Raw genomic sequence first — 19,379 nt, 5'->3', positions numbered from 1 at the left:
ATTCCTTGAGTGTCTCTCTGCTCAAAAGAAAAAGATTATGTCCCCCACTTGCCTAATGAGGCAAGTGGGGTAACTTATTAGCGTACTGTATCAATTTGCCAGTAGTGTCAGATTATCGATCACTTTACTGATAAAGTTCATGTAAGGAGTACTACAACTTGTACTAAATAAGGATGTCTCGGTAGTTGATACTTCATTTCAATCATCCAATCGCATTCGCACATCTCCACTCCAACTTCACTGCACTCAACACACTACGTACAACGCCATACTCATGAGCAATCCTTCCCACGTTAGTGTTGACGTACCTGAAACTTCGTTCCTCAAATCCATTCCCGAAACCTTTGGTAAGGGGATTAAGCGTGGAGGATTTTTTGCGGGTGGGATCTGAAGGTCCAATGTCAGCTGACAAGACGAAGGCAAGTGAGAACGAAAAACTTTATCAGCTGACTAAACAAGCGGCCGTCTTTGATCCGGGCTCTCATCTCAATAGAAAGTTCTCACTTGGAGTTTACGTCGAGCTTTACTCTCAAAGTCAATACTCAAAGTCCCCACTTAATGGCCACCTTAGTGCAGCAGTGAGTGCGAGCGAGGGCGCGAAGTACCTCAGGTACATTTATAGATCACGTAGATTGCTCCCATGCTCTAAAATAGTACATGGTAGCCTGAAGGCCTAGATCCTGAAAAGAAATCAGAGTTTAATAATTGATATAATTCAAAGAAAATTTTCTTATGTTGTCGCCAGTCCAAGGAAACCCCGGAACAACTTTATTCCCATGCCTATCTCTGTACAGTACTTTTTTTTTTAGAGAATCACCAAAATTTAAGAATGCTACCCCCTTATTGCGCAACCACAGCGCTCTAAATTAAAAATCTAAATTAGCAACTTTGTAGAAGGCCCTTTTTATAGTAAATGCATCACTTATTAAAAAGAGTGCAGAGGGTGTGGTGAGAGTGAGAGCTTACAAGGCTGCCAGACCATTTTCCCGGCCTTCTTAATACCTTAGGCACGCATATTTTGAGCCTCATCAGCCTCGGCACTCTTTCCGACCACAGAAACGAGTAGAGATCTGAATTGGTTGCAACTTGAGCTGGGTTGAATACTGATTCTTTAATAGTGTCAACAACATGGCTGATCAGCATCGCAACTCGAGTTCATCCGGTGAGCTTGACGGCGGCGAATCCTCTCCTCTTTTGTCTGATCAACCTCGTCGAGTGCGACAGCCATCTGTGACATCCAACACGAACGTTCTCGTCCACATCCCAGAAGCCCGCCACAAGAATGCCATCGTGAACTTAGCTTGTCTGATCATGTTCATGGCAGCTTCGTCGGGCGGCTTCTTGGGCATCCCACAGGCCCGAATTATCGAGGATGTGCTCTGTCACAAGTATTACGACGTCGGCAAAGCACAAATGAAAGCTCTCGATGGTAAAGATTCAATTGACGAGGATATGTGCAAGTTGGAATCAATCCAGAGCGAACTCGCATTTATTCTAGCTATTCAAAGCGCTTTGAGCGCTATCATCGGTTTTATCGCCGCATTTCCCTGGAGTCTTGTCGCTGATAGGTACGGGAAGGCTTGATTTGTCTGATCTATTTTCGATCCTGTCACTACATATCATTCGATAAACTAACAAGCAGTGTAGAATTGGTCGCAAACCTGTGCTTGGTATAAATCTTATGGGTGAGTACTCGCCTCCTGTGCTTTGTGCCTTATCTGCTCTGGTCTTCAGACTACCTTTTGTTTATTACTAACAAACTTCGTTGAAAGGCATGACTCTTGGTGTCATATGGACAGTATTGGTCCTGTGGTTCAGTGATGTGTTCCCACTCCAACTGATCTGGCTCGAGTCGGCAGGTCAGCTTGTTGGGGGTGGCATTCCGATTCTCGTTGCGTTGCTATTAAGTATGGTAACCGATGTAACGACTGAGGAGGAGAGGTAAGTTCTCCAGCTGATGCTCACCCCTTACCTGACTAGGCAATGAGATGGCTGTTGACTTATGACAGAGCCGTGTTTTTCATGCGTATACACGTAGCCAGCTTGTGTGGCAACCTCTTAGCTCCTTCACTGTCTTCCCTCATGATGGCACGGACAGGCCCCTGGCCGCCATCAGCTGTTGGTGTTGCTCTATTCGCCACAGCTACCATTTCCACAATCTTCATTCCGGAGACACTGAAAGCAGAACAGTCACGAACTCCCGAACCACATGAAACGGCGAACAAGACCTCAAAAGTACGGCACCTGGTGGATCGCTTAAAGGAGTCTTTATCAATCCTGCAATCGTCTTCGTTGATCATCCTTTTGATCACATGTCTGTGCTCGTTGCCCATTTTCTATTCGACTTCTTCGTTCATGGCACAATTCCTGTCCAAGCGATATAATATCAAACTATACCAAAGCGGCTACATCCAATCCGCCTACGGCATTGCACAAATGATCCAGTCACTCATCATTTTACCTTGGCTCTCCAAGTTCGTAATGAAAAGGTCAACTTCCCCCATAATCCGGCCTATCGATGATCATCATCGGGATCTGGCCTTTGCCCGCTGGTCATACGGTATAATTATGGTTGCTGCTCTTATCCTGGGCTTCGCGCCAACCCTGCTCTTTTTTGTTTTCGGACTCGTCCTCCTCGCTCTAGGTTCTTGCAGCAGTAGTCTCACCCGAAGCTTGATGAGTCTCTACGTCGACCCAGCACATCGCTCCCGCCTTTTCGGAATGGTCGGCATGGTTGAGGTGATTGGGGCCATGTATGCTCATTCTATGCTTGCTGGATTGTTCTCGTTGGGGATGAAGTATGGGAGTGGGTGGATTGGACTTCCGTACTATGGTCTGGCTCTTCTCCTTGTCATTACTGCTACCCTCCTTCTCTTCGTGCGAGTCCCGGATAAAGGTGAAGAGGATACATCTCAAGAATAGAAACGACTGCCGGTAGACCTGCTAAGCAGTATTCAAGAAGGGTGAGCAGGAGCGATTCAACTGGGACCTGATGGCTCTTGGTATATCATATATTGCATAGAATGGACTAGAATCTCTACCCACTACCCAGACTCCACAGCTCCTGAAATTTAGTCCCTTCATTCGCCGCCATCTGCCGAGGATTACCAACCTCGATCACCTCACCCTTGTCCATAACAACTACTGTATCAAAGTCCATAATCATATCCAAACGGTGACTCACAGCGACAACTGTATACTCCCGAAACTCCACGCGGATTACCTCCCGCATCGCACGTTCAGTCTCTCGATCTACGCTCGAGCTAAATTCATCCAGCAATAGCACACCGCCACCTTTACCCCTGGCTCGCAACCGCTTACGCAACACCGCGCGGGCAAGACTGAAAAGCTGCCGCTGGCCTTGTGAGAGTGTAGTGGGCGTCATACCAGCGTCAAGGCCACCGCGTTCCTCAACGAGTTCCCACAAATCAACAATCCGTAACACAGACTCGTAGTCAGCGGCACTGCTAGTAGCATCCGTTGTCATGGGGTCCAAGTTAGCTTTGAAGGAAGAGCCGTCGGGAAGGAAGACAGCATCTTGTGGTACAGCGATGATTCTCTGCCGGAGCGTAGCTCGGTTGATTCGGTGCAATGGCGTGTCATCTATGTTGACAAAGGCGTTATTGTCTTCGGATGAGAGAGGGTCGAGGAGCTTGAGCAAGAGCGCGATGAGTGATGACTTGCCGCTGCCAGTACGGCCGCAAATCGCTATTTTCTCACCTGGGTGGAACGTCAAGTTGATGTTGCGTAGCGCTAAGACTGGCATTGTAGAATCAGGATAGTTGTCACCGTAACTGGCTGAGATGCTTTTTATCTCAATCTTCCCCTTCTGCGGCCAATCTTCGGGTGGTTCAATGTCCTCTATCTCTGGTTTGTCTTCTGGGATGATGTTCAGACTGAAGTTCCGTAATCTACTGACGGCACCAAGTGAGGTTTCGAGCATGGTGTAGAACATGACGATACCGGAGAGATTTTCACCGAATTGCATGAGGGTGACGAACGAGGCACCTGCGAAGCCGGAATTGGAACGCAGCCGCACGGCCTGGGTGGTGAGGATGACTGCCATAATCATGACGACCATATTCAGCACGAGTGTCAACCACTGCTGAATCATGATCAGGAGGTAAGCTGGGCGTTGTGAGGTGTCTAAGAGCTGAATGTTTTTTGCTCGCTCTTCGGCGACGAAACCAAAAGCTCGCATGGTCAGTAGTCCCTTGACCGTATCTAGGAAGTGTGTGCTAATCAGAAACAAGCGTTAGAAAGTTTCTTCTACACGAGGTTTGTATATAATCACTGAAAGGTGAGCAAGTCACGGACAGGGATGGAGAGCTTGTAGATTGTGGTACTGCCTAGGAGTTAAATCACTTACTAAAGAGGGCTCTTCGCCTCAAGATCCAGAAGTCTCAACTGTCTCGAAGTACGAAGGTAAAATTTCTGTACAATGTAAAGCAACACTGCAAGAAACGGATAACTTATCGCAATATAGGGAGAAGAAGTTAAGAGCACTGCCGCTTGACCAATGGTCAGGAACACAGTATACAATAGAGTCAGAAGAGCCGTAAGTAATTCGGTGTCCACGAGATTAAGATGCTGCGAAAAGAGATTGGTAATTACTCCTTGGTCAGTCCTGGTGAAGAATTGAAGCGGAGCATGCATCAATGTGCGCAAGGCGTCACGATGTAGGTAAGCTCCTGATCTCTTCATCGTGACGACGAGAAGAACCCAGCCCAGAGCGCCGAATGTAAGCAGGAAACTAATCTGGAGCAGGGCGTAGATGCCGACGTAAAAGTCATAAGAGTGAGCCGAGCTCGAGGAAAAGGCATTGTCGGACCAGTATTTCAACCAGATGGTTGCGAAGTTGTAGAAGAAGCCTAAAAGGGTACCCAACAGGAACAATGAACTCCCAGCGACCAAGCCCATACTCCTCAAGTAGTGCTTGTATACCATAAAATCTCCAGTCTGGCGTGATTTGTCGTCATTTTTTCCTGCCGGAGTGAACGGCGAGGGGTTTGTGGTCATGATGGTCTGCGCAAGATCTTCTCCTCTTCGTTCTTTCGCATCGTCCGAGCCGTTGATGCCAAGGCTGTGTATGTAGTCTTTATTCGCAAGAAGTTCTTCGAAGCCGCCTTGTTCTATAACCGTTCCATTGGCCCCGAGGGCGATGATGTGATCGGCATGGGGAAGGCTTCGAACAGAATGAGTGCAAAATACAGCAGTTGCGCCGCGCCGGCGGACGAGGCCATCGATACCGAACACACGACGGAAGACTTGATCTTCCGTATCTGCATCAAGCCCAGAGAGGATGTCGTCGAGCACGAGAAGGTCCATTTGGAGGTAGAGAGCCCGGGCTAGCGATACGCGCTGTCTCTGTCCGCCAGACAACGTGATCCCGTTGCTACCAATGTTGGAGTTCTCGCCGTGGGAAAGCGTCTCGAAGTCGGCTTTCAGCATCGTGGCGTCCACAACCTCAGCATACCTTTCCGGGTCAAATGGTGAGAAGCCAACAATATTGTCCTTGATGCTCACATTTGAGAGCCTTGGAGTTTGGTCACAATAACCGATGCGCGCGAATCGGTTAACCAATGTGACTTGACCGTGCTGATAAGGTATTTCTCCTAAGAGTGCTTTGCATAAGGTAGATTTTCCTGATGCAATATGACCAACAACAAGAGTCAGTTTGGATTGAGGGATCTTGATGTTGATATTGTGCAACACCATATTTCCTTGTTCCCATCCGAATTGACCATCCTTTACTGTGATGGCACTCACGTCTCCGGCTTCCGCTGAGACATCCTTTTCACCCTGGAGTAAAGCGGCTCCTGTATTGTCATTCAAGACTTTCCCCGGAATGACACGAAAGTCTTCATGATTCGAGGATTCGAGGAAATCTTGTATACGACCGAGACAAGCAAGCCCTGCCACGACTTGAGGAATGCTCTGGAACACCTGAGTAAGTGGATTTGAGAGTAACAAGAGATACGAAAGCGAAGTGAAGAGCTTCTGTGCATCCATTTGCCGGTGAGCGATGGCAAAGGTCACGAACGGCGAGACCATAAGAGGCACCCACGCAATGATTGCAGAAGTCAGAGAGAGTCGTCGAGACATGGCTCCTGCTTTCAGCTCGTCCATCCGTAGCTTTCGCACGAGATCAGAGACAGTTGTTGCCAAGCCCGAGATTTTAACATCTTTCATGGTGGCGATGACTGTTGCAGTCAAGCCCACCCGTTTTTGGACCATGCCCATCCAAGCTCGTTGGGCACGTCCAACGTATCTTACAAGGAATGTCAATACAGCCGCGCAACAAAGGACAGTGACAATCGGTACTGCAAAAGCAGGACCCAATTGAAGATATAGGAGCCAACTTGCGAGGCCGACTTCGATGGTGTTGGCCCAGAATTCGTGAAGATTCCTGAAGGCTAGATTGATGCGTTCAACATCAGTGCTCATAAGAGTCACAGAAGCCATGTCGTCCCCAGCTGCAAGACGACGTTCAGTGGTCTTCTGGTATATGGCGCTCACGAGAGCGCTGCGCACCATATACAACATTCGAAGGTGGAAGTACCAGTAGAACGATGTTGATATGGCAATGCCACCATAAATTAAGATACTTGCTCCTATGAAGCCATACCCTATATTGACAGGTCTCGAGCCTTCGGGTGCAGATAAATAGCTTAGAAGGCTGCTGATGAAAAATGGCTGGCAGAACGTGAAGCCTAGAAGCGCAAGCCTGGCTGGAATGGGTAAAAGTAATGGTACTGCAAAGGTACGGGCTAGTACTTTCAGAAGACCATACTTATCACCCTGGAGTTTGGAGTAGCTTAGATGTATGGATAGACGCTCCTGGAGGGTAGAGCCACATAACGCTTGGTCGAGGGGAAACAGATCTCCAATCCGAAGGACGTTGCGATATCCGTTGAGGAATAGAGAATTCAACCAGAAGTAAACACCCAAATTGTAGAGCCCACTAATTTCCTCGGGACTATGGTCTTTAGAGTCCTATTTCACTGACTTCATCTTACGCTGCGCTTCGAGAATCAGGATGATAGCTTTGGTGACAACCGATGAAGTGAAGATGGCCGAAAAGACTCGATCTTGTCGAAAGGCAGATGCTAGCCACGAAGTACGAACTTGGGCTATATCAAGCAGCGTTGTAATGAATAGATAGGTGTTTAGAAGCATCGATGGTTTGAGGGACCTCCTGTGGTCGAGGAAGGACAGGCCGATCATACAAACTCCGGTGGCCAAGCGCAGAGTAGAAGCTGCGATGGCCAGGTCAGTTACGATTAGAGACCGCTTTGCCGCCCAGATCAGGAGGGCTAAGTTTGTTCCAGTATACGTGATTATAGTACCCTAGCGAGACATCGTCAACTTTGTTTGGGGATTGCATAATCTAACTCACCAACTTGGCTAAGAGCAATGCCGGAGTAGCATTTGCAATGACTGGTCTGCGGCTGAGCACAGCAATACGCCATATCGATAGTACGATAAAAATGACGGAAGGTATGATAGAGAAGAATAGCTGTTCGAACTCGATAGTAAAATCGAAGTCATCTCGGCAGCCTAGGACAGCTGGTCCAAAACTATGATCATTATTGCAAGTTGAGAAAGGCATCATGATTCTGTATGTCAACCTTTCCTTTTCCCAAAAGATGGGAGACTGAAGAAGAGGGGACGAAATGAGCAGTTCATGTTGGAGCCATACTCCAACAGTGCGGCGCGGGATAAATTTCCTCCTCGTATATTGTCATCATGCAGGTACCGAGGTAGTACTAACGGGGCGTTGGTCTGTAGCACAATCGGCGCTACCGGAATCCAACAATATCCTGGTGAAACAGGTCAATCAAAGTTGGATAGAATCTTTGATATTATGTTGTAAAATTTGGTTGCTATCTAGTTTGGTCATCTTATAATCGCAACGCTTACTGTCACTCATCGCTGACAGGTGCCGGCAGAGGTCGGCGATCGATGTTTTCCCAGTTCCATTTAACAATCCTGTCGTAGTCTCGACACTGCATAGCTACATCAAAGTCCGGTCTGACATGACCTTCCCCATCTTTGATATATGGCATCACTGAAATGTCGGCATAGCAAATCAAAGACTGTCTCAGCATTTCAATGCAATGGTCTAGGAGATGGCATCGCTCGTGATCAGTATGGCAATGAGAAGGCAGGGATTATTATATTTCTTACCAACGTGGTTTTTCGCCAAAGCGTGGCTTTCATGTTGACCCAATGCTGTATAATAATCTATGTATGTCATTTTCCGGATTGCATTCTGCGAGCAAATGAGGTGAGCCCCTCTCGTGTAATACTCGGAACGAGAGAAAAGGAGGGGAACGTAGTCACATACTAGACAATGCAACTGGTGGTGAACGTTCAAGATGGCTGTGTGGTCCCCATCATCGAGAAGTAAGGCGTCGTGGATGTCGTAGCCAGCCCATAGCATTTCGTTGTGTGTAAGTCGGATCCGCGGTACTACGGAACGTGTTAGCAATCAGTATGCATCATATTGAAAAGTCGGAAGTAGATTGATATGCTTACTTGGTGGTGTCAACTCATCCCATAACGCATCTAGCCTTGGTGAAGGCTGTCCTACCCAGCTCGATGACATGTTCCACCTTGAGTCGTATCTGGTCACAGTGCCGTCAATTGTCATGGCGGAGTATGAGCCGATAGCCACTTGAGCGGGTGCTGCTGTACGTTAGTACTATTTCAACTCGGTATTCAATGACAAACAATATAGAGTTGTTTTATGCATTGCCGTAGAGGCTGTGCTCTCAGGTCGCCAAACGTAGAGAGCGAAGACAGCCAAGTATACTATAAGTAGACAGACGTGCCCCACAACAAATACCAGTACTTGTTGATTGTCCCATGTGCGGAATCGTTCGACTTCGTCGTCCATCTCGGTCTCGCTCGGGAAGGATAGGGCTTTGTAGTCTACCATGGGCTCCTGTAAGACGGAACTTGGCGTCCAGAAACGAAGTGATAATACTCCATCCCTGAACAGAACCATAGTGGCGTCTCAAACCTCCAAAGAACAATTGTTCCACTGAACTTCCATGCTATAAGATCTAGTTATGTGCTAAATTGATCTTGTGCAACAGGGCTTGGTTCGTCGTTGTGAGTACTGGAGTCGAAATGTAACAATGCCTTGCACTCTCGCCGCGTCCATCCAGGGGAGCACAAAATTGAGGAATACAAACGGTTTAGTACACTGGAGGTTACCATATTGATCTCTCCGTAACACGCAGCTTGTCCCGTTGTGGGCCTCAACTTCATCGCCTGCCAAGAGAGAAGGCGCGCGAGACGCGCGCGGCGCGCCGAAGGAGGAATTACGTTATATTTGATATGTCAAAGATGCTTGTATTGCGGGTGCAATCATACAAATCTGCATCTCAAGCCCACCTATCCCGCCACGAAAATACCCATGGGCCACAGAGGTAGACGAGAAGGGTACCTGATTCGCGCGGCATCGGTGGCGAATGTTGTTGCTGACCTAGTTTTACTGATGAGGCAGGTAGAGTCCAACCGGCGCGACCCGCGCTGCACGAGAACGCTGTACATTTTCCCGATATCAGCCAGCAATTGAGGGGATTCTGACACGATGTAGCACGAACTCATGCAAGTAATCAAGTTTCTGCACATGTTCGAACAATGCTCATGAAGGTTAAGGCCGACGTTAGCCGAATTGAAAGACTATCTCAAACTCTGCCCAGGTTGGTGTGCAACCACATACCTAGTGAAGATAACGTGTGTCGAATTATTTTTACTTTTAAGCAGTGTCTCTTCGATTCAACCATACTTTTAGAAGGTGGCCCCTCGGTCTTTTATCGTGCCGAATTAAGTATATCGCAGTCACTTTCGGACTCTTCCTGGTTGACTTGCATTAACTACAAACGAGTATTATCAAGTTCCGGCGAACCAAAAACCATCTCCTCGGGTCTCTTATCTTCAACGAAAAATGCTGTGCAACATGCAGAGAAAATCCAACATCACGCGGAAAGCAAGAGATACGCACTCGCCATACCCCCGGGACTGTGCAGGTGTCACACCAATCGCCCCATTCCCCTTCGGGTTTTCTAAGCTTCTCGCAATGGAGCAGAGAGAAGATGTATTAGACTTCATGTACTAAGCGAAGACGGAAGTCCTCGTGAGAATACATGACAGAAACGAATCAGTACACTTGAGTTTGCCTTGAGACTCGCGAGCCCACTTGAGATGGATGGAAGAAGTCACACAGGGTGTTGGACCTGTAGGTATGGTTCTGAAATGATGACATTGACTGTGGGCTTGGTGGACTAAGAATTTATGACATAGGGCTCGCAGGAAGCGATGTGATGAAAGCAGACAAACTTGTGCAACTTGTAATTCTCTGGGACTACCTTGTCACGGCTATGGTCCTCGGCCGGCTTGGATGGATGGTGGTCCTATACAGAGAGCGCGAGCAGTCGAGTTTAGAGAAATTGTCAAGCGAAGACCCCGCCAAAGGTGGCTATCCTTCTGTACGTCCGAGGCCATCCAAAGTCCCATCGACGATAGGCTCTCTTCGGATTCATCATCAGCAGTAAATCAAAGTACCAGACCAAATCAGAGAACAAACAACGCCCGACAAGATATTTTACCAAACCTTTCTACACCAGAAAAAAGTATCGTGTTTCCGTCATCGGGGACCTCTACATTTTCAAATGCTGTCCCTGCGATAGATTTCCCAAATGTATTTGAGGCCGGCCTAGATTCCCTAACACCGTTGGACACTTTCGACTTGTCTCATGCGTGCCCCCAAAGATCCAGCGTGAGATTGACTGATTCTCTCTTGGCAAGCATCTTCGACAGCTCACCTTACCTCGAAGGCCTTGATAACGTAGCTCCGGATGATACAACGTCTATGTTAGATTTGTACAGTCACAGAGCGCCTTCACTAGCAACCCCTTCTCGCGAGGCTGAAAACGACATCTGGTCGAACTCCAAGCCACTTGGTACGAATATAGCAATGAGTGTGCCGACTGCAGATTACCTTGATGGCTGGACATTTTGCTGACTTAATCTAATTTTTCATCTCAGACAGCCAGGGATTAAGCGTCTTAGATGTCGTCTCCAAGCCAAGTGCGACACTCATCACAGATTCACGTCCATCAATTGGCCAACTCAGCACTCTGAAAGTTTGGGAACTTGATGCATTTTGGTATTACGTGGAAAATGTTTTCCACGGACAATTTCCATTCTTAGATCCTTCGGAGGCTAAAATCATTTGCAATGAGCTCGTGCAACTTGCCAGCATATCTCGCTGCTGCTTGGCGTCCATCTTGGGACAGAGTCTTATTATACAGCAGTCACAGCTCCAGCAGCTTGGAATAACGCCACAACATCACATTGTGCAGTCAGCTGAGAGCCGGGTCAAAGTAGCCGTGGAGGAGTTGCGCCTTCTCTTTCAACACTTACGAACATGGGGACAAAAGTCCGTGCGTTCAGGCTGTAGAACCTCGAAATTAAAACTCTTCACATTAGGACTAAACTATCAACAACTCCACCATTATGGATCCTTTTACCACTCCACCTATGTCTCCATGTCTCCCAGGTGCAGAGATCAGAACCAAGCACAAAGAGGGCATACGCCGGCTCTTCAAATTCGCTAAAATAGGCCTGCAACAGCTCCAGGGCTACTACCACCTAGGAGACAGCACAGTTAGGAAGATCCTACTATACGATGTGCCTGAAAGAGCGCGCCCTACACGCACAGGGAGACCCAGAGAATCCCTCAATGAACAGGAGGTTAGAGATATTATTGAGTATATTTGCACCGACCATGCAACTAGAGTGCTGAATTGGATCCAAATACACGATGAATTGCAACTCTCTTGCTCTGTCAAGACCCTCAAACGCCGCTGCAAAGAAGCTGGATACTACTCTTGTATCTGCTGCCAAAAGCCCTACCTCACTAAGACCCAAGCCAATGCGCGGTGGCTGTGGGGGATAGCACACATGTTTTGGACTATTTGGGAATGGAGTCAGATACTGTACTCAGATGAGGTCACATTTCAAGTTGGAGGGAAGAAATGCAAGCAGAGGTGTATTAGGAATAAGAAGGAACGCTGTCATCCTGACTGCATTCAATTCCAAATGCATAGAGGTGGCACTATTCCTGTACACTTCTTTGGTGCTGTAGGCTACGGATACAAAAGTCCATTGATCAACATTCATGGAACTGGGAAGAGTGGGGCATTTACACAAACTGATTACCTTGCTCAAGTACTCAAGCCTTATATTCAGGATTTTTTAGCTGCTTTTGCGGCTGTTTTGGGGCCTGGGAAGACCCCTCAGTTCATGGAAGACGGCAACTCTGCTCACGGCCACAAGACTACTAGCAATATTTGTGCTACTTGGCGTACTTCTATGGGTATTACTCTATTCCCCCATCCTGCAGTTAGCCCTGATATGAATCCTATTGAGAAGTGCTGGAGGAGAATAAAACAAGCTCTCCATAGGCGCCTAAGGCAGCCAACAACTGAGGTTCAAATGGTTGTAGCAGTATTAGAAGAATGGGACAAATTTCCTCAGGAATGGATCAATGGGCTTATTGAGCAGCAGGACTTCTGGGTACACGACTTAATTAAGCGATGTGGCTGGTCTACAGCTAATTAATTAATAAAATTCATGATTCTGATGCCCTGAACGCACGGACTTTTGTCCCCATGTTCGTTAGACATCAGTCGTGAAAATGGTAGTGTACAAGACGCTGCTTCGCAGGTCGAAGCCCAAGTTTGTCTAGTATTGACTATACTATCCAAGGTAATCTTTTGCTACGAAGTGAACCCTGTTTGTGTTGTTTGCTAAATTCTCCAAGCAAGCCCGATCGCACATACCTTGGCCCGATGTCTGTGAACTACAAAGACACCTGTCTCCCATTCGACTCGATTCTTTGAATTTCGGTAGTGCACTATTAGTTTCCTTCTACCAGAGTTTACTCGTTTGTCTGAGTCTACTATCTTGTATATCAACATCGGCTGAACCTACGTTCGCACGCAAATTCCAAGACGATCTCTTGAAAGAGAAGAATCAGTTGTGCATCGAAAAAGTTCTTGGCTGCGACAACAGAGTACTGAGACATGTTCTAGACATTACCGAGCTGCAGCATTGGAAAGAGTCTGGTACAACTGAGGCTACTACAAGTGTCGTTGAGTTGGTGAAGAGAGCAATCCCAATAGAAAATGAACTCCGCCAACTTCGTCGTCTGCACTCTGACGATGACTCATGCCCGACTCAAGCTACACCGCTTGCCAGACAGGTGTCGGCTATCACCAAGGCTATGGCGTGTGCTGCTGAGGTGTATCTCTACGGCACGCTATGCGGTTTGCGACCTAGGGTTCCCGAGCTCAAAAACGCTGTGGCAGAGGCAATTGCTGCAATCAAGCTAGTGCCAAATGCAACTGTTATGAAAGGTCTATCGTTGTCTGTTGCTGTCACTGCGCTCGCGTCTGAAGGCGAGCACAGAATATTCTTCCAAGATTTTGGACGAGGGGTCTTGGAGCAATTCGGTAGATGTGAACTGTTTCTTGCACTAAACGCAGCTTTTGAGTTCTGGAAGTCCCAAGATTTGGAGGTTACAGAGAAGGAAGAGTATAGTTGGAAAGAGGCTTTGTCACTCGGAAGTAGTGCAATTCTTCTGTTCGTATAGGGTACTTCAAGGGGAATTGTATTCGGAATGTGGTGGTGCTGCCAGTGACAGAATTTTCTAACGAAATTGACCATCCACCTATGTATTCTTCCAGAACAAAACTTCGTACTGACTGCATCTGTATTAAGTAACGTGATATCCGAACTCCTGTCCTTGCTTGAGAGGAAAGGCTGTACTGGGTAAGGGATTTAACCAAGCGCGTCCCCGTGCGCTACCTCACCCGCGCGATACGTGCTGATGTTGTCCTAAACGCTCGGCTTCAAGCCAATTGCATCAACTCCTTACGAGTACAGTATTCAGTTTGTTATAGATATGTAATGGTTCTTTGAAGAAGTGCCCACGTTGCAAATGAAGTTCTGCGTAATCATTCACTCGACTCTCTAAGATTTGCTCGATTTCAATGATGAAATCAAGGAGCAAAACTTGGTCTTGGATCAACATCGCCGTTCTGGTAGCTTTTGTATCTTGTCTTGTGTATCGCTATCGTCTCGAACATGAGCTCAACATGTGGATAGACGGCGATGCTTGTCCTGCGCATACTTACGAAACGGTGGTTGTATCAATAGATCCTCTCATGATCTACCTACGGGACTTCATCACTACATCAGAAAGACAACACCTTCTCAATGCGAGGTGAGTATGGGAGACCCGGTGAGACGTAACGTCGCATACAGTAAAGCTGATGGACATCACAGCAGAGGACGCTTCCAGCGCGCTGACTTCAGCCGTGGCTATGAGAAGGAGAACTTCGATAACGACATTCGTGATGCAAGCCTTGTGGACATCGGGGACGAAGACTCTGTGATGAACTGTATTCGTCAGCGAGCGGCACGCTTCCAAGGGAACTGCCTCGACACGAGGATTGAGAAGACCACGATACAGACATACGCCAAGAACGGGCACTTTACCTACCACTTCGATGCCTTTTTCGACGACATCGCCGCTGACATCAATGGAAACCGGATATCTACTTTCATGCTATACCTGGAAGCACCAGAAGTCGGCGGTGGGACTTCTTTTCCACGCATAGCAGTTAATATTGACCCGCAGGACAAATGCGATATCATTGAATGTCATCATACTGGGAATGGCACTGTATTTTGGCCATCGATTGGCAATGGTATTTTCTGGATGAACTTGAACAAAGAGCGGAGGCTACATCATGATACATGGCACGCTGGCCTTCCCGTGCTTTCTGGTGTCAAAACAATTGTCAATATATGGTCTTGGAGCGAAGGGGCGCTATTTGAAAAGTAGAATGACAACTACATATTCTACAGAATCATTAGCCGCTTCCAGTGGCCAATGGTCTCGATATTTTTATGTAGGCAGAAAGAAGTTTTCAAACCAATGGAGTCTTGGAAGGTCTTTCTTCCGAGTCTTGACGGGAGACACTAGAGAGAGACAATTAGCAAACAGTTTAAGTTTTAGTACCTTCGCATTACTGTACACAAGTTTGTGAGATTCAGAAGAGTGAGGGGTGATGCATATACACAGAAATGAAATCCAAGGCAAAGCTCTACATTGAAACCTGACCGCTTGAGATGTGCTTGGAGAACATATTACTTCATAGTGAAAATCTGAGTTCTAATATGGCATGCTTGGCTACCATATTCAGGAATAATCTGCGCCACTTTTCCACCCTCAGATCATCTCCTGACTCTTGAAAAACAATTTGAAATGATCTGTCATACAAAATTCAATGACCTCGATGAAGAGCTTAAGCACTTATCTAGAATGTTGGGTATGAATGTGTGCGTGCATGTTTCAAATTTCATTTCCAGCGTCACACCTACGGCCTATTGTTACTATCAAGGAAGAGGACAAGAATTGCCTACCAACACTAACGCTGGTGTACTTCTGAGCCTGGTAAAGGATGATGATGCTCTCCTGCAAATTTCAACAAAGCATCTGTATTACGACAGACATGCATCTGACCATCAGGAACATAGGGCCAGTCCGCACCTAAGTTGATGAGTGTCGGGTCCATGGAACAGTGCAGTGCTTGGCGCACAGCTTCTATGCAATGAAGTATGTGGGTTTTCTGTACCTCGTCTGGTTCCGACATGAGACCATATGGTTGATAGAGTTGCATTCGGATCATATCCTATGAAAGAGCGGATTTTAGCATTGAGTTGTAAGCAATTTGAAGTGTACGTACTTACCATGCAATGAATATCATGGAAGCCTGCGATGATATATATCATGTGTCCTCCCAATGTTGCAGACTCTACTGCTGGAGGAATGCTGTACTTCACTCTCATCTCACGAGAAATGGAAACTACACCGCCATCCGCTAAGAGGCACACTCTCAGTCAAGTTTTCTCCAAGTAAATTAGGAAAGGGTTAAGTGGCATCAAGAGAAACTTACGTGGGAATGTCCCTTCCCATTTTGCATCTACCGACTCGCGAGAAATGTTTACCCATTATGATAGAAGCCAACCATTTTATACTCTGGAAAGCCATCTATTGTCATTCAGTTTCCAAATCGTGCTAATATGGTAAGATAAAGATGTTTACAATAGCTGAGCTGGTCGGGCGACGATCTGCTGTGATTACGTCTTCACCTAAGATGATTTGAAAGAGCCGTAGAGTACTGGTACGAGCGCAACGTCTGACTGCAGATTTTCATAACTGGAACACAGTACCAAGACGACACACAACGATGATTGGGTTGAGTGGGGAATTATTAATTGACAATAAATTCTGACAATAAATCTCGACAATTACTTCTCGCCATCCAGCTTCTTCTCGAATTCGTCCACAGAGATCGTGGAGTTGGTCGTCACACCATGATTCACGGAAGGTTCCTGGATTTTCTCCTTCACGTCGACTCGCTTGTGAGTGACCGATGGGTCAATGACCTCTATGAATCGTATTAGCAAAAGCGCTCAATCCTTGCTGCTCCTCGGACTTGGCTTACCCTTTTCGATTACGGGTTGCACAGTCTCATGCAAGTGATGATGCACATGCTCCTTCTCTTGCGTCGGTTCCGTTGTTTTAGATTCAGACTCCTGCTGCTCACTCGTGCTCTCGAAACCAGTTCGATCAGCCTCCGCTTTGGCCTTTGCCGTGCCATCATCATTGTTAATGCTTCGTTCCTTGGTCTCTTGAACGTGATCGTGCTTCTCGGGTAGGACCTCGGAATCTTTGAGAGGTTGAATTGTGGTTTGGTAGTGGTCTTGGTGTCTCTCTTTCTCTACAACAGTCTGTTCGCGGGTTTCGTGTTCTTTCTTGACGTGCGTATGTTCGACGGCGGGTGCTACTTCTTTATCGACTGTCTTGTCTACATCGTTGCTCGTGGAGGTAGGCGCGGATGTGGTGTCGGTGACCTCCTGTCCCTCGACCTCAGACTGGCTAGGAGCCGGGTCTTTGGCGAACAGTTTGGTGACAGCACTTGCGGCGTTTTCCATAATGTCGATTTGTATGATATGTATGATCAAAAGGTGTTCTTGAGTTAATCAGTCGTTACGTAGGCTGCTGCGCTGGAGAATTTGGAACAGCGAAAGGGATATAATTTGAACATCTTATATTCCATCAAGACCGACGACGTAATGACGGCACAAATATTCACATCTACATTAGTATTACTATAAATTCCGTTGCGTCACGAATGACCGTCATGAATTAGGGTAGGGGAGAGTTGGCACAGCTAAAGCCTGTCCAACTTTGTGACCTCCCGTTTTACATCTACGCCTTCGCTAACTAAGGAAGGACAGTTTCTCCTCATGACTGCAGATCACTGCCTCGTCTATTGAAAGTATCTCGTAACATAAATGAGACTAATGTCGAGAAAATCGGCTTCGGCTTTAGCTTGAGTGAGTTTAATCTGAAATCAGGTTTTTCTATCAAAGCGGGAGATCTGAATGCCACTACAGTGTGGCGCAGTCAGGGGTGTACGACCCCGCCCCGCCACAGATAAAATAGCACGTGAAGCCGTGAACACTCTGATACAATGAAACATCTTTCGGTTTCTGCATCTCACGAGTTGAGCATCCGCTCATCCAATGATTTCAAGGCACTCCGATCGAGGTTCCGAGAAAGAGGTCCTTTGGAAGGATAATCTGCCTCGGCTAGTGCGAAACATCCCTCCTTTCATTCCTTCTACCATCTGAATCGTTTCATGAGCTTCTGCTTCTCCTTCTTCGAACTGATCCTTATCGTTCTTGCTGTTCATCCGATCTGCAGCTCTTTCACCAGGCTTTTGTATTGATTTCGCGAGGTACCAACGCCACCATCTCAGTCTGGGACACCTTCTAGTGTCCGTTAGCTTCTTGCAAGGCCTTTAGCTTAGTGGCTTGGTTGCTGAAATCTTGGGCCTATGATACTTTCGACATTGCATTAGTAAAGCTACAATCGCTACATATCCGATCGTACAAATCCTCCGATCGAAGTATGAAATCTTGATAGAGCGACATAGCTTCCTCGAACTGGGAATCAACCATATCGAAATCTGCTTCTTCCTCTGCAGAGAACTCCTTACCACTGTCGAGCCAAGTAATGATAGAAATCTTCGTAAGACCCCGAAAAACTCTGAGTAATTGCGAACCATCTTGGATGACAAATCCCCAAGTAGAATTATGCTCTGGATGATCCGTTCGGGAATGCATACGAAGCGCCAATCTTTCGACTTTCGCTAGATCCTCAGCGTCCTCGTCCTTGAAGCCATTCCAATCATCGAGGAGGAATTATACAGGAGGCGAGGAAGGGTTCCAATGAGTTTCAATGATGAATAATGAAATTGTCAAAGGCCAAAATCAGAGTATCTGTCTTAAATCGAAAGTACGTTTCTGGCCACAAATTGAAGCATGCAAAAGTACGTTTGTAATGCTTGGAAGCCACTTCACATGCTTTTCGACAAGCTAGAAAACATGCAGGCGCGGGTGTATTGCATGCTACATCCATCAAATGTGCATCTCGGTATTCGAATTCTTCATTTTATCCAAAAAGACCTGATTCCCAGCGCCAGGTAACCCTTCTTCGCTATCGTATGTGTGTCATTGCCATCGTTGGCAGCCTGATTTGTTCTTCCTCTCGTTCTCCAGTCGTCATTATTACAGCTCTCTGCTCGGTTGAAGCCATTCTGGGACCCGGCATGGCCAATTCCCATATCAGAAGACGGATCTCTATGGGGAAGCTTTGAATTTCCGTAAATCGAGGTTGTTTCGGCATCAAGTTCTGGTGCGCAGACGCTCTCGTGCGAATACGATACCTTCTCTGATTTGCAGCCATGATCGTGAAAGTAGGCAGTCTTCAGTGAAGCCCTCTTGGCGTGAAAGGGTCCCTAAGTCTAGCAGGATTGTTTGTATTTTCAAATCGATTCGTCGCAGATGTCCCTTGAGACATCTCCAGGAACCTGGGAAAGCACGTACTACTCCGCAACCTAATCAATTGAAATCGACAACTGTGTTCCTGGCCAGAAACACAAGAAGCCCCGTTTGTAGATCTACCCTTTCTTTAATTTTGGCCTAGCGTGACGATCTTAAGTTCGTTCGTAGATCTCCGGTACCAGCGAGTATCTTTAACACATGAGACTTCGGTCTAAAGACTTGGAGACTCCGAACGCTCAGGCATCGTCGGGCTCCAGTTACGACTTACGAGTTTCCACCTCAACTTTTCATATTATTTTTACCAAAGAATGCCCATGCAAAAATTGTTCCATTGTACCGACTTATGATCATCTTGATGTGATCAGTTCTCAACTTTT

At 46.9% G+C, this 19,379-nt stretch overlaps 6 protein-coding genes across 6 annotated transcripts; 3 read left to right on the top strand and 3 right to left on the bottom strand.

Moving 5' to 3' along the window:
- Positions 1-839: 839 nt before the first annotated feature.
- On the top strand, positions 840-2,980 carry LY89DRAFT_183129 (MFS general substrate transporter). The gene is made up of 5 exons (XM_018205631.1): positions 840-890; positions 1,119-1,568; positions 1,648-1,685; positions 1,773-1,941; positions 2,010-2,980. Exons 2-5 carry the CDS (start codon positions 1,129-1,131, stop codon positions 2,920-2,922), a joined length of 1,560 nt encoding a protein of 519 aa, XP_018077815.1. The 5' UTR covers positions 840-890; positions 1,119-1,128; the 3' UTR covers positions 2,923-2,980.
- A 21-nt stretch (positions 2,981-3,001) lies between these two features.
- LY89DRAFT_777205 (putative ABC multidrug transporter) lies at positions 3,002-7,649 on the bottom strand. Its single transcript, XM_018222122.1, has 4 exons — positions 7,400-7,649; positions 7,010-7,350; positions 4,370-6,979; positions 3,002-4,238 (listed from the first exon to the last, which is right to left on the bottom strand). Exons 1-4 carry the CDS (start codon positions 7,613-7,615, stop codon positions 3,038-3,040), a joined length of 4,368 nt encoding a protein of 1,455 aa, XP_018077814.1. The 5' UTR covers positions 7,616-7,649; the 3' UTR covers positions 3,002-3,037.
- A 12-nt stretch (positions 7,650-7,661) lies between these two features.
- Positions 7,662-8,865, bottom strand: LY89DRAFT_183107 (uncharacterized protein). Its single transcript, XM_018205630.1, has 4 exons — positions 8,542-8,865; positions 8,351-8,475; positions 8,191-8,275; positions 7,662-8,125 (listed from the first exon to the last, which is right to left on the bottom strand). The coding sequence occupies exons 1-4, from the start codon at positions 8,654-8,656 to the stop codon at positions 7,926-7,928; spliced, it is 525 nt and encodes a 174-aa protein (XP_018077813.1). The 5' UTR covers positions 8,657-8,865; the 3' UTR covers positions 7,662-7,925.
- A 1,080-nt stretch (positions 8,866-9,945) lies between these two features.
- On the top strand, positions 9,946-11,304 carry LY89DRAFT_183063 (uncharacterized protein). Its single transcript, XM_018205629.1, has 3 exons — positions 9,946-10,256; positions 10,318-10,996; positions 11,062-11,304. Exons 1-3 carry the CDS (start codon positions 10,219-10,221, stop codon positions 11,074-11,076), a joined length of 732 nt encoding a protein of 243 aa, XP_018077812.1. The 5' UTR covers positions 9,946-10,218; the 3' UTR covers positions 11,077-11,304.
- Positions 11,305-14,177: 2,873 nt separating this feature from the next.
- Positions 14,178-14,929, top strand: LY89DRAFT_755374 (uncharacterized protein; the record flags this gene model as incomplete). Its single annotated transcript, XM_018221349.1, has 2 exons — positions 14,178-14,305; positions 14,368-14,929. 2 exons carry the CDS (start codon positions 14,178-14,180, stop codon positions 14,927-14,929), a joined length of 690 nt encoding a protein of 229 aa, XP_018077811.1.
- Positions 14,930-16,404: 1,475 nt separating this feature from the next.
- On the bottom strand, positions 16,405-17,099 carry LY89DRAFT_606300 (uncharacterized protein; the record flags this gene model as incomplete). Its single annotated transcript, XM_018210417.1, has 2 exons — positions 16,596-17,099; positions 16,405-16,538 (listed from the first exon to the last, which is right to left on the bottom strand). Coding segments are annotated over exons 1-2 (624 nt in total), but the record flags the coding sequence as incomplete, so codon positions are not given.
- Between the last annotated feature and the right edge of the window lie 2,280 nt (positions 17,100-19,379).

The sequence above is a fragment of the Mollisia scopiformis genome (genome assembly GCF_001500285.1).
Source record: "Mollisia scopiformis unplaced genomic scaffold LY89scaffold_2, whole genome shotgun sequence".
In the NCBI taxonomy this organism is placed as follows: domain Eukaryota; kingdom Fungi; phylum Ascomycota; class Leotiomycetes; order Helotiales; family Mollisiaceae; genus Mollisia; species Mollisia scopiformis.
This window is presented reverse-complemented; position numbering and strand designations above follow the sequence as displayed.